The 15,238-nt window shown below is 39.3% G+C and overlaps 1 protein-coding gene across 1 annotated transcript in view; it reads right to left on the bottom strand.

The window, feature by feature from the left end:
• ATP1A1 (ATPase Na+/K+ transporting subunit alpha 1) overlaps positions 1-2,923 on the bottom strand; it is a 28,245-nt gene extending 25,322 nt beyond the window's left edge. The window contains exon 1 of the mRNA XM_015818080.2: positions 2,686-2,923. Within this exon, the coding sequence (XP_015673566.1) occupies positions 2,686-2,697 (12 nt within the window). The 5' untranslated portion in view covers positions 2,698-2,923. The remainder of the gene's footprint in view (positions 1-2,685) is intronic.
• Between the last annotated feature and the right edge of the window lie 12,315 nt (positions 2,924-15,238).

The raw sequence follows: 15,238 nt of genomic DNA, 5'->3' as shown, positions 1-15,238 counted from the left end.
TACAGATAAAGATGAACAAATGAAACTGGCTGTCTTAATAATTAAATGGGATATAAAAATAATAAACTAAAAGAGCAATCTGGACAACTTTCCTACATTGGATTTACAAGAAAGACTGGTTAAAGTTTTGAAGAATTTTGTGAGAACTGGCAAAGAAAAATGAAAAAAAAAGTTCTAGGACATTATTTAAAAGGATTGAGCAAGATTGTTAAAAGTAAAAAAAGGAATACAAAGTTGGTTTATTTGATCAAGGCTAAAACAGATATGATGTTATTTCTAGTAATGCTTAATGGACTTTTGCTGACTAAGACTTGAACAATGAGGTTTTAAGAATTTTATAGATAAAAAATGAGATACAAGAAAAAATAATTGCTTAAACAATTTAAGAGAAGATAAGTTACTAAAATTGTTTATACTTATGTAAATACTTTTTGTACTTTTCTTTTACTTTACTATATTCTAATTTTTTTCCATTTGTTTTTTTCTGCACATTCTGATTTTTAATTTTCTTTTTTTAGTTTATATTAGTTTTTATCTTTTTAATTATTATATTTAATAAAATTACTATTAAGAAACTAGACTGGGAAAGCAAAGAGACTAAAAGCCTAAAAAAACACTAAATGATTCTTCTGCTTCTGAAATTGCAGTTCTCTGAAAACCAACAAAAATTCCTAACAGTCAAGCAGCTTAGTTTATTTAATTACATGATCAGACTTTATCTGTAATTCTTTAATGCTCCGAACTTTCACCAAAAAGGCATCAAAAATAACAGTATCCATTCTGTCTGAAACAAGCAGGTACTCATTTGAAAATGAAGCAAGCTATTGCATCAAACCACAGGATTTTATAGAAGTTTCCATAATGTGGCAACAGCCTCTCGTTTCCACTTGTCCTACTGAATGAACCATTCTAAACAGCAATCATCCTGGCAGATCTAGGCCCTCGAGGCCTTCGCAGAAATAGAAAGCTGCTCTAACAAGATTTTAATATTCAAGTATACAAGCATGATTTCAACATTAACACAAGGAAGAACCTTTTGGTTTGTGCTATCAGGAACAGCCTATGGAGTGTCCTGTTGGAATAAATTGATTAGACTATCTTGGGCCAATCTTTAGACGAAGAAAGTATCCTAAGAGGCTGGGGCAAGGACATTTATTTAGAAGCAGGGGAGAAAAACACCAACCCCCAAAACACATAGACATGGCCCACATTCAGGTCTAAATCCATGATGCTACAGACAAAAACTGGAGGCATAATTAAGCCAGTACATTTTTCATTTAGGACTGATAGAAAAGCATCCAGATTTCCACAACTGAATGAACAGACAAAATGGCAGCAACTCGGCTAGTAAGTTTTCACCTAATTTCCTCTTCAGGAGACAACTGAAGTACAAGAAATACTTCCAAGCAACAAGTTTAAGAAAATCAAGTTACCATTTTTTTTAAATCAAGCCAACCATCGGTCTTCATCGTTTTAAAAATCATACTGATGGTTCACTCCCCTTTTCGGATTGGAAGGTTGGTTAGAAATTGTTACGTCCAATACAGAAAAGCTCTTATTATCATGTCTGAACCGGCCTGCTTATCTTTTTCACTTTTCTGAGTCACAACTAACTCTTCTAATTTCATGGTTAGAAAGTTATGCCTTTTAAAAGCTATTCAAGCGAAGGAAGTAATATTTCTCCCTACGGGCATTCCTGACTAAACAAAAGACGAATGTGATGTGTGCCCGCATATTTTCAGTTACTTCATGTCACAACATTAAACGGCTAAATTAACAAATAGGTAACCGTCAATTAACACATTAAACCGAAAAAGGAACGGGAATAGAAAAGATTAACTGGACAAAACGGGGAGGCTGCGGGCCGAATGGCATGCATTTCAAAGGCCAAAACGAAACTCTCCTACAGGGATGATAATTACTTAATGTCTCCGGGACATTACTTTATCTAAGCTCCTATATATAACTCAGAGAACAGTTTGCAACCTGTGGGATTTCTATTTTTTTAAACAGGTCTTTCCAAAAACTAACACGAACCCTCCGCTCCGGAATTCGGAGAATAGTTCGATTCTCGCAGCCTTAGGCGCGCCATTCTGACTGGCACATTCGCGAGGCTCTCCACCGGTTAAAACCAAGAAAAGGGAGGATATCGCTACGGAATTTCCCGAACGCCTTTCCGGAGATCGTCGGCTGGCCGGCCCGCCCGCCCCCTTCCCACCAGCGATTCGCTGCTTCACTCTCCGGCAGCCTGTTTGCTCATCGCGAGCCGCCGAGGGTGGAATTATCCGCCCCATGGCAAGATCCTGTTCCGCTTCTACGAGAACCTCGTGTTTGGGGCACATTCTCAGGTCTAGTTTGTTAGGGCGGCGCTTTTAAGCCTTCGCCTTTTCAATCTCCATGGCAGCGCCTCTCCTCGGTGCAAACGGTGCCGGACGACAGGGATCGCGGCAGCGGGCCATCCATCTTCAGAAAAAAACGCACCCGTTCAGCGGCCGAGCAGGCTGGGGCTGCCCTGGCCGTCGGTACCATTAAAGGAAAGAAACTTGCTTTCTAGCAACAGGCGGTGCTACGGCAGTTCGTACCGCCGAGGTCCAGGCTATTACCGCCTTCCGGCTAAGATACGCTACCGAATTCCCGCGGTGTTCCCCGACCCCAAGCCCGACCCCGTCCTTTTATTTTCCTCACCCCTTTGCTCATGGTGGTGGCTGTCCGCGGTCCTTTCTGGGGCTACTGTCGATCTCCGGGCAGGTGGGGGGACGGCAGATAGAGAAGGAGAATCTGCCACGTGTGCGCTGCAAGCAAGTGGGAAGCCCGGCTGGGGAACGCTTGTTGGGCCGCCCCCCTCTTCACCGACCGCTTGCCGGAGTGACCGCCGAAGAGCGCCTGGGTCGCATAAACCCAGCCGGCCAGCCTCATCCGCCCCGCCCTTGAACGGTGCTGGCTCCGCCCTGATGGAAAAGAGTGGGTAGGTGGAAGGGCCTCTCGGGCGATTTACGCCGGTGGAAGGGCCTGGCGAGCGTTGCTGAAGCGGTTTTTCTCGGGTTCCCGCGCCGCCTCTTTCAGGTGCCTGAGAAGGACTTGCTCCCCGCTCCAGTTTCTACATTTGAACGAGATTTATAACCGTGTAGCCAGCTTAAAAGAGAGACCTGTAGGTCTCGATAGTACAAAGTTTATAGGATATTCTAGAGCGATTAAAGTCGAGAACAGATTCTAACAAATGCGAAGTAGAACGTGAACGTTAGACATTGAACCAGCGAAACATTTGAGATATACTTTTAACTTTATACGAATACACCAGCTTTCTTTTCTTTTATATTGAAACACTAGAAATACAACGATGCAAAAATTTTCATGAAATGTAAATGTCCAGAGATTATTGCACTAAGCATAGCAAACAGTATGTTTTCTCTAGGCATATGAAGGTGGGTGTTGTTCATGCGAGCATGAACGGGGTGACTCCCAAGTTTACGAAACAAATGTGTATATGGAGCCATTTTCATTTTGCAATATTTATTGGTGAGCAATTTGTTTTTCTCAATCCATTCCTATTTTGGAACATTTGACTTATAAAATCAGAGTAAACTTTCTTGTCTATATAAATTGTGGGACATTTAAGGATGGTGGGACTTTTCCTTTTGTAGAAGATGTAGATGTCAGAAAACACATTCACTGTCCTATGAAAAATCTCCTTTGTCCTAATCTATAATTATATAAATAATATACATAACATTTTAAAGGGAACTATTTAAGGGAAAAGTTACTGCATAATGTAAAAAATAAACAGCATGAGAACAGAAATGAGAAGTATAAGCTTTAATTTTCCAGAATGGCATCTAATGTCCCTATTTCCAATCTATACTCCCAGCATGATTGCCAGCTATGACAGCAGTATTGTGCTTCTGTAGGGAAAAACAAGAATTCTGTTTCCATCACTTACAGTTCACTTACCAGAGTTCCTGTTTGTGAATGGTGGGTAGGTTGGAAGAATGCTATGGGAGTGTGTTTGAGAGAGAAATAGAAGGAACAGGAAGGACTTTTGTTTTCTTTATTATACTTTCAAGAAAAGAAAAAAAACCACAATTATAAATACCTTCTATGCCAGGGAAAAGATTCATAGATCTAATAGGGCAACTTTTAAGATTTATCAAGTCTGCTGACAATTATTTCTTCCTAGTAACCACATATGAAGGAATAACTGCAAAGAACCATCAAAGAAGTATAATCAAAATCCTGAAAGCTTAGAAGTATTTCCCATATCCATCTTTCTAGTCAATGGATATGGCTTGGAAAAGAAATAGTACTTGTTACACTGTTTCTTGATGGGACTGATTTGATTTTCAGGACAAGGTCTTCGTTATCTAATTTAGTGGTGGCGAACCTATGGCATGGGTGCCAGAGGCAGCACTCGGAGCCCTCTCTGTGGGTACACGTGCTGTTGCCTCAGCCTTGCCTCTCCCCGTGACCCCCTCCTCACCAGCAGCCCTCCTGGAGAAGAGTCACCCCCGAGCATGGCCCACGCGGAGCAGTGCAGCCAAGGACATGGCAGCCAGGCAGCATAGACAAGACTCTGCCTTCATGCCTCATTGCGCACAGTTGATGCTGCAGGGTGCGGGCAGAGGGCATGGCTGTCATAGCGCTGCTGGGCGATCTGTGGTAGGCCCTGGAGGTGATGAATGGCCCTGCGGGGGCGGAGCTGGGGCAGGGCAGGGGGTGGAGTGGGGCCAGTTTTTGGGCACTTGGTCTCTAAAAGGTTCGCCATTACTGATCTAAATGATATGGTACATTGTTGATATGAAATGGACTGAACCTCAAACATTATTAGATGTGTGAGGATAAAGGTTCATTCTCCAAGCTTGTGGGTTGGTTTCCAAATGTTTCGTTACCAGGCTAGGTAACATCTTCAGTAGAGTGTTTGGCCATAGCATGGTAGTTTGATCAAGAGCCTTTTAAAATCATTTCTGAACTTGAGATGAAAACCTGAATCTCAGGCTTGTGCACTATAGAAAGATTTAGACATTTTAGAAGTTGTAGTTTTAGAGTTATAGGACTGGAGGTCTTCTAGTCCAATCCCCTGCCCATGGTAGAAGTCCTTATACCATCCCAGATAAATGAATGTCCAATCCTTTCCTGAACACTTCCAGTGATGGAGCACCTAAGAGGCAAACTCTTCCAGTATTTAATTGTTCTCATTGTCAGGAAGTTTATCCTTAGTTTCACATTGGATCTACCTTTAACAAGCTTTCGCCTATTGTTTCTTGTCCCACCCTCAGGAATTTTGGAGAATAAGTTGATCCCCCCCCACACACAAACACACTCACACACTTCTCTATGACAGCTTCTCATGTACTGGAAGACAGCTATCATGTCACCCCTAATTCTTTCACAGAGAAGAGGGGGTCAACCTATTTTCCAAAGCACCAGAAGGCAAGATAAGAAACAATGGAGGGAAACTAATCAAGGAGAGAAGCAAGCTCGAACTAGTGAAAACAATAAACCAGTGGAATGGGTTGCATTCGGAAGTTGTGGGTGCTCCATCACTGGAGGATTTTAAGAAGAGGCTGGACAGCCACTTGGAATGGTACAGGGTCTCCTGCTCCAAGGTTCCTTCCAACTCTGTTATTTTGTTTCCATTTCTTTTCATTAGGCTAGACCAGGGGTAGGCAACCTTGGCTCTTTTATGACTCGTGGACTTCAACTCCTAGCTATGCTGGCTCAGGAATTCTGGGAGTTGAACTCCACGAGTCATAAAAGAGCCAAGGTTGCCTACCCCTGGGCTAGACATACCTAGTTCCCTTAATCGTTCCTGATACAATTTAGCTGCAGTTAGTTCATTTCAGTTGCTCTTCTCTGCATTCTTTTTAGGGTCTCAGCAACTTTTCTATATTGTGGGGATTGGAACTGTGTTCCAAGTGTGGCCTTATTCTAGTGCAGCGTAAAGTTCTGACCTGGACATACTATCATTTGAACCAGTTTTCATGGCAGTGATAAAAAAGTGGTTTGTAAATGGATTGAAAGGGTAGGAATAAAGCCAAAAATAGAAACATGATAAAGGAATATACATTTGAATGAGTTTAATTTTCCAGAGTCAGATGAATTTCATTCTAGGATACTGAAGGTACTTGCTGATGCTCTAGCAAAACATTAATGGATTGTTTGAGGTTTGCTGAGGAATGGGTAAAAATGTTATGAGATGAAAAGGAAGGTTTGGGAAACTAAACATTAGTCAGCTTGATATCTGTTTCCTAGGGAAAATCCAGAGCAGATCATGAAGTGATTAGTTTGTAAATACTTGGTTTTCCAACGTCCCAAAATGTAACGTATAGAATAATACAGTTGAATGATCAGAAAAACAAATTCTGATGGAAAGGGAGAGAAAAACCTCTGAAAAAACCTTCCTTAATTTTCTGTTTTATTATATAGGATCAAGTTAGTTATTTTGTGTTGAGAGTCAGATGTAATCTTTAACTTATATTAGCAAATTACTTTCCTTTGTAAATACACAGAGTCTCTTAGCAGCCATTTTACAATGGTTTTACAACAAGAGCCATTTTAATGATATCCATGTTTGGCATGGGTTCTCCTGATTTGTAATCTACTAACAATTTGCTGAATTCCAGGTTTGTAAAATTGTTTGATGCCAATTTTAGTCAATCCCTCCTTGTGTTTTATACAGCTAAACTACTGGGTATGCTAAAAAAAATGAAAACATTTTTATAAGGTTATAATAAAACAAAGTCTATGTATGTGTGTATTGCTGAGAACAGGAAGTAAATGAAATTTAAATCAAAAGATCCTCCATAATTTTATTCAAAGTTCAAGCCGGATTGGTCATTGCTACGTTCTGTTTTCTGATGTAATTTATTACACATGTTTTTATTCATTAAACAGATAGAATTTTAATCAGTTTGTGAAGATATGACCATACTTCCTGACTTTTGCATTTGTTAAGATTGTTACATTGTAGATACAGATTTGTTGAGCTTTGTTACATTACAAATAGGCAACTTGGTACTCTCCAGATAACTAGACTACAACCTCTATATGTTCCAACCATCATGGACAATGTTCAAGGATTCCTAAGAATGGTTGAGCCTAAGTAAGGCCCACTGTCTTTCTTCAGTGCTTTGAGCACACAGAGACATGAACCCATTTCATAAAAATACATGGTAGTCTCCGTGTACATGCTAGAATGTCCATTTTGGAGAAGTTGAAGACTATATTTCTCTTGCACTCCCTGTTGCTTCGCTCTTATCTATATAAATAAAAATGTAAATGTTCGTTTGTTCAAAATCTTAAATCTCCGAAAGTTCTTCACCGATTGCTTTGAAATTTTGACCCAACATTGCATTCGAATACGCGCATGTTTTTATATACCTATATTATATAGATGTCACACCTGTGACAGGTAAAAACATGCTTTTTTGAAAAACAGCGCCATCTGTTGGACGCTTTGAAATTGCCATTGAACATGCAATTCATTGAAACTCCCACGTGCAACATTTCCAAAGCATCTGGCATGAGAAAAGTATTGCAGAAATGCAAACTTATTGTTTGGGATGAATGCACAATGGCGCATTGAGACTGAGCCACAGCAACGCGTGGCCGGGTACAGCTAGTTGAAAATATTCTTTATCAGACCAGAATTGGCCAATAGAAAAGGAAGGCAGCTAAGGTAGCGGCCCCCAACCTTTTGGGCACTAGGGACCAGTTCTGTGGAGAGAGATTTTTCCATGGACCAGAGGGGATGTGGTTTCATGTGCTGTCTGCATTCCGCAGATGGGGCTTCTCTTATTTGCACAGGCCGGTTTCTGGCATGCCGTGGACCGGTGCCGGTCCATGGACCCCTGAGCTAAGGTATAAATTATATTGAAAAACAACTAAGAAATATTTGTTTTCTTTAATAGTAATTTACCTTAGAGAACACAATGTGATTATTTTTAATTCCTTTGGCCAGCCAGCTGTAATTGTACTTGTCTCTTACACCTGGTTGGCTTGTTTTATGAGTTTAATGACATCGCCTAACAAGATAAATCTCCAATTCCATTCCGGGCAGCTTCAAGAAAATATGAAATCATAATGAGAAACAAGGAAGATACAATATGAGAAGAGCAAGAATAAACATGCATTACTCCAGAAAAAAACATGGGGGTTCAGAATAATCTTCAAAGGTAGATGGTCAGTATTTGATTTCACCAATTACAGCCATTCGTATACAGACATTTGGCCCATCAGGGCCCGAGGAGCATGAGACTCTTGATCTGTCAGGCTTGAATTGGATTGAGCTGAAGTGGAGGCCAGTTGGAGAACGACTGGCAAGTTTTGACACTGGTGTCACTGATGTCCTTCTCATAGAAGTTAAAATGATCCCATGTCTATCATACTTAGTAATGCGCTAGTCATTTCCATGAGTACCTTCCCAGAGATGGATCAAATCTCACTGTTATTTTATGTATTTCTTTATAAACTTTTGTATATTGCTTTTCTACTTAAAATGTATTCAGAACAACCTTTTAATGTATATTATATTGTTTGAATTTGGAGAAATTGGTGAAATACATTCACAAAACTCATAGAGGAACACTAATTATTGAATATCCTGAAACAATAAGAAATGCTGTTAATTAAGCAAATGAAGATGGGAAAAACAGAGATCAGATAAAGCAATTGACTAAGTAAGTAGTTGTCGATAACTTGCATAGTTAGAATGCAATAATGATTCATGGGTTGCAGTTGGGTATCACATTGCATTGCAGGAGCCCCAGTCATTCAGATATTGCACTAAGTTATAATGTTTTACTTTGGCTTAGCACATAATCTACTGAAGTTTCTTTAAGTGCCAACTTACTTTATTTTTACCTTCTTTTAATTAAAAAATGGAAGTTAGCAGGCTGCAAAGCACTAATGTCAAGCATACTAACTGTCTGTGAGTTAAGGTGGTAAATGGCATCTGGAATGCTAGAGGATGGAGACATTCAGCAATCTGTCTTTTGGTAAATGGATGTTTTGTGATAGGCCAAGGCAACTGCAGCATCATTGAATGTAAGATTGATGGTGATCCCCACCGAGGGGAAGAATCTACTGTTACTGCATTCCCAATAGATGGCCATTCAGCCTCTGTTTAAATGCCCTCAAAGAAAGAGTCCACCATCTGATTTAGTGTTGAACAACTTTGAGCCGTGCTGGTGCAGTGGTTAGAATGCAGTACTGCAAGCTAACTCACTGCTCACTCCAGCAGTTCAATTCTCACTGGCTCATTGACTCAGCCTTCCATCCTTCCGAGGTTGGTAAAATAGGGACCCAGATTGTTGGAGGTCAATAGACTGACTCTGTAAACCATTTAGAGGGGCTGTAAAGCACTGTGAAACGGTATATAAGTGCTATTGCTAATGACTGTCAGAAACTTCTTTCCAATGTTCAGTCAAGCTCTATTTCCCTATAATTTAAGTCAATGATTTGAATAATTCTGCTCTGCAGCCTACATGACAGTTTTCAACTATTCAAAGGCAGTTATGTCTCTCCATAGTCTTCCCTTCTCCAAGCTAAACATACCTGATTCTTTAAATCATTCCTTGTAGGTTTTCCCCCCCAGTTCTCTTATCGTCTTTGACTCTCCTCAGCATGCTCTTCAATTTGTAAATGTCATAAAATGTAGCCTCTAAACCTGGATGCAATATTAACAAAGAATGAAAAATAATTATTTTTGTGGATCTTGATACTATAAGCTTGTTGATGCAGCCCACAACTTCATTTATTTTTCTACAGCTGTTTCATGTTATTAGTTTATGTTCAGCTTGTGATGTTCCAAGCCTTTTTGCTTGGGCTGCTCCTGTTATCATCACCAGTCCTATTCTGATGCCTTTGATATTTTCTACTTAAGTGCATTTGTCCTTGCTGAAATTTATCTTACTGGTTTCTTCCCATTCTACCAACTTGTTCCTGAATCTTGACATGATTCTCTAATGTGTTCGCTATCCCCCTATTTTTTTGTTATCCACAAATTTGATAACTATCTTTTCTAGCCTTTCACCCAGTCATTTATAAATATATTGTACAGGGCCTAGAATGAAGCTTGAGATGCAACATTTCTATCAGTTTCAAACTTCAATCCTACCAAGTAAAATTAAGTACCCTCCCTTTTTACCTTCTATATGTGTCTTATTTTTCCCATCCGTTTTTATTTTGAATATACTTATGTAAAGATATATTTTGCTATTCATGGCAGTCTGAACTGCAGCTTTCCAGATTCCACTCCCACAGTTCTGAGCTATCTGTATGTAGCCCTGTGCTGATCCTGTGTTCTAGATGCTATCCTACTTGGTTGTCTTTCTGTATCCTATATATATATATGTCCTTTTTTTCCCTTAGTTTTCAAATCTTCACTGAGCTTTTCATGTGGTTATTTTAGGTTGTTCTGCTGTTTTCTGTTTTTTTTCTCACTGAAATTATTTGCAATTGTGCATTTAGCATCATTGCTGTTAGGAACTCTGATTCATACTGAACTCTTCTCGTTAGCTTTCCAAGTGAGCTAGTTTCCTAGCTAGAAAAGAAGAAATTTATTGATCTGTTTTATCAAAATTTATTTTTGTAAGAAATCCAAAATACTCAAAGCTTTATTTTCTACTAAAATCAAGAATTCCAGAACTACACATTATAGCTCTAGAACATGCTAGAATGGGCTGGTACTACCAAAATGTTTGGAAAGGGAAGCTGACCTTACCTTTCCAGCTTTTTCCCCAATGTGATTATCAGCCCATTTTAAATTATGTGGATGGGTTTTTTTTTGAAGCCATTCAAAATTAAAGCCATTTAAATCCATTTGTAGTGAAGCAATGAAATGTGCTTAAGTGATAAAACAAATATACACTCATATACCCTATTGTAGTCAGGGCATTAGTAGTCCATGGGCATATAGTTGGACAATTCTCAGAATAATGAAGAGGATTTTGTACCAGAAGGCACCAATGCAAACATTGCTTTTTAAAATGATTATTAAAGGAACCATCTTTATTGAAACAACTGCATAGTGAGTATCAACTTCCACTTATCAGTGATTTTCCCACATGAAGATGGAAAAAAACATCTCACAGAAAATACTGTTGTTTTTTTATCTGTCTAGCATAGATGGTAACTGTATAAATTACTTTGCTTTAGAGACAACCCCTTGAAGTGATATGTGAAGGATCTAAGGAAAAATATTCCATGACATGAAGAACTGCAGCCAGTGTATACTACATTAGTTGCACAGATTTTAACAAATCTGATTCAAGGTAGATTTTTGTGTTATTGTTCATTAGGACCCATTATGCCCCAATTCATAGTGTCCACTGATTAATGATAACAGCAGAGTTGTAAAAACCTGTGTGAGTTGATACTGTCATGAAACATAGCTGCAAAACAAGAAACTCTGGGTTAGATCTTGCCTCTGTTGTTTTCAAGGGACTTGTCTGTCTGGACCCTTCAATTTTGCTTTTCTACACTAATCTCAGTAACAAATGAATGTCTTTCTTGTTTAATTTCCCATGTGAGGAATTCTGCAAAGTAAGCAGTTGTGGGGGAGGAAGATTGAGTCGCCTCCCCCATGCAATGGTCTCAATCAGGATCCCACATGCTTAAATTAATATAACCAGTCTCCCCATGTTTACCTCATCACTGTCTTCTTAAAAATAGTCCTGAGGTAAATAATTCCTGATCATAAAGGAGTGCAGTCATATGGTTAATTATGGCAATATTACACAGATCCTTCAGGTCATGGTGTAATTCATAATGATCAGATTATGCTTTTTCTTCCATCTCCCATTTTTTAATCTGAAAAGGATAAGAGAAATTTGAAATTTAAACACTCATCTCTGAAGTTTGGGATGTTATACTATGCTGGATTCTTTCTAGGGTTTGTAAAAATGGTTTTTACATCACATGCACTATCATTTTTCCCCTTTGGTTTATTTCCCCCTTGCCTCACCATAAAACCAAAATTGTGTTTGGGTATGTCTCACGCCTATTGAAGAACTAATAATTAGGCACAATTTCCAATTGTGTCACTTGGAAGATAATTCCTCAGTTTATTTTTACCATTAATTGAAGTCAAAGGTGCTCTGATTTAATTTTAAAATAAAAGTTTATCTATCTTTGCAAATTGTTTGAAGTTGGCATTGGTGTTTCTACTTTATGGGCATGGTAGTCAGTCTATGTAACAGTTTATTTCTGCAGAAATCAAGAAGCAACCACATGGAATATGGGTTGAATTACATATTAGAATCTAGTAGTTCTGGAAAACGGATAACTGATGGGTGGTGAGAATAAAGTGCAGTCTTCCCTCATATGCTTTTTAAGTTAAAAATACAGAGTTGAAATAGATCATTTAAGGCAGTGATGGCGAACCTTTTAGAGACCGAGTGCCCAAACTGCAACCCAAAACCCACTTATGCATCGTCGAGTGCCGGGTGGGTGTGGCCCATTGGGTGGGCGTGGCCAATTGGGTGGGCGTGGCTGCAGTGGTAACGGCAGACTGGGTGGGACTAAAAAGTTCAATCAATCAATTCCAACTTTGCAAGATCTTTTTTTTTCCGCGAGAAGTTGAAATTGAGTGATTGAACCTTTTTTTTTTGCACACGGTGGCGGAGGCCTATAGCGAAAAGGTTTTATAAAACCCAGCTGAAGGCCTAGGACTGGGGCGACGGCGCACGTGCCCACAGAGAGGGCTCTGAGTGCCGCCTCTGGCACCCGTGCCATAGGTTCGCCACCACTGATTTAAGGTATCAAGTCAACTCTCTTCAGTGGAGGAATCTAAATTACAGCATCCCAGAAAAATGACCAATTAATCTCTGCTTGAACTTGTTCAACGAAAGGGAACTCACCACCACTTTGGATAATTAGTTCCACTGTCAACCTGCTCTTACTCTTGGGAAACTTTTTTTGTAAATTTAATCAATTGCTGTAATTTAAATCCATCATTCTGTCTCTTGCACTGTGGAAGGAGAGGAAGAACAGGTGATGTGCCTCTGTATGACACCTTTTTCTGTACTTGGTGAATGCTATCATATCCTTCCTGAATCTCTTTTCACAAGGTTAAAACATCATAATAGGACTCTGCAAAATTTTGATCAAATCACACCACTGAAGCACATTTGTGAATCAAAATAGTCAAACTGATCCAATGGATTTGAGTGCTTCACAATATTTCTAGATGCTTTTCCAGAGTTAAACTTAGAGGAAAACTGAGAAAAGTGGGGAACTGAGAAAAGTGGAGAACTGAGAAAAGTGGAGAACTGAAAGCTTGGCTGGATAGTTAATGTAAAAGCTGTTGTAATAGTTTCATAGATTAGATGAGAAGCAAGTGTGTGTGTGTGTATGTGTGCAGGTATAAATAATGCAACCTCCCCCAACTTGGGCATCCTCCAGATGCAGGGAATTCAACTAGAATTTCCCAGCTAACATGGTCTGTTGCTGAGAATTTTGTGAATAAAGATTTATCCATCTGGTGTGTCCCATGTTTGTAGAAGGCTGAGCTAAAGGATTTGATTCTATGGTGGTGTAAGTATAATTATAATCTGGCTTTTTGTAGTATGGCTACAGTTACTCTATTATAGTGATGTTCCATCTGGTTCTAGTGCTGTATTCCAAGTACAATTCTAGCATTCCATTCCCTACAACAAAGACCAAAAACAAATGGGATAAAGATAGCATTTACAGTTATTTGCAGCCAAAATAAAAATGATCCATCAATCAGTGTGGGATTTCTCCCCATGTGAAAGAAAAATAAATGAAATCAATGTTCCCAATTTCTTCTGTTGCTGCCAGTTTTGAAGGTCCTGCAGATGCCATTATGTAGGATGAGCATGTAGTGCCCCAAGGATTAGATTTCCCTCTTCCAGTTTTTCTGGAACTTCTTTTCTTCACAGTTTTGACCCTTATCTCCTTTTACTACTCAACCCACATCTGTCTGTCACTATTCCCACCAATTTTTGGCTGTTTCTCTCCTGCTCTCCTAATTGGGATGAGGAAAAATGTCTATGAGGACAAATGTGTGATATTCTCTTTCCTAGCATAAATGGATTCAAAACCATCCATCCAGGAGTTTATAGGTGACTATATAGTATGATCTTCTTCTGCCCTGTCCCCAAGGCCAGCTAAGATCACTGGCAGGGGGTATGTTCAAGTAAATGACTGGTTTGCTGCTCTTCGTATTAATCAGGTTTTGAGTGCTGGTGAGTGATATTATACCGTTTCCTTCAAAGAAACAGTTGGAGCTCTTTGGGGAATGATTTCTGGCTCACTAATAGTATAAATGCCACATGTATAAAAGAACTGCTTCTTTCTCAATCATCATGATGAAAGGCAGCACATTCTTAAAGCTGAAAACAATAGAGTAAAATATTGGTTCTCATAGCTGATGCCATTTAGTAAGCATATGCTTGACAAAGAATCAACCTTTTCTCTGTGAGCTTTCTATATACACTCTTTACTCCATATTCAGGGCACTCCCACAAAGCTACCAGCCTCACCCCTCTCCTCTTGTTCAGAGTCCTCATTCCTGCTCCCTGGGCATGGGGAGGAAGGAGGAGGAAGAGGACTAAAAGGACAATGGGAAAGTAAATAAATTAACCATTTATTTATTTATTATTGGGGCATTGCTGGAGGTTTTTAAGAAAAGATTGGACATCCATTTGTCTGAAATGGTATAAGGACTCTTGCCTTGGGAAGGGGGTTGGACTAGAGGACCTTCAAAGTCCCTTCTAGTCCTATGATTCTATAATTCTAAAATTGCTACTGTGGTCACTCAACAAGTGATGGTGATAAAATACTAAAAAAAACCAAGATGACAAGAATAGACAAGATGCATATTTCTGCTGACCGGAATCCACTTTGATTCACAATTTCCATTGGAGTTGAGCTGAGCTGATCAATTTTCAGAATCCAAACAAGCACTCCAATTTTGTGCAGATTACCTCTGGATAGCTTGGGTGCTTTTACAGTCCTAAACATTTGCAGAGAACTCCCCATAACCATTAAGGCAGTTGTAGTGTGCTACCATTTTACTTCTTCAAACTCATTGTGATCTATCTGCTTCTCTTTAATTATCCCCCCAAAAATATGGAGAAAACTTTGTTGCAAGCAATTCTTCTAAGAAAAGCTGATACTAATAAATCTACTTTCCAGTAGTAGCATAGTTGTATTCTAGAATTTAGATTAATCTTGTGAGGAAAATAGGTTGTTTCTGTTCTGTTCCTTTTCAGTTAAG

The sequence above is a fragment of the Protobothrops mucrosquamatus genome, unplaced genomic scaffold, assembly GCF_001527695.2.
Source record: "Protobothrops mucrosquamatus isolate PMUCROS unplaced genomic scaffold, P.Mucros_1.0 scaffold677, whole genome shotgun sequence".
Taxonomy (NCBI): domain Eukaryota; kingdom Metazoa; phylum Chordata; class Lepidosauria; order Squamata; family Viperidae; genus Protobothrops; species Protobothrops mucrosquamatus.
Note: the sequence above shows the minus strand (reverse complement) of the source record. Positions and strands in the feature narration are given on the sequence as shown.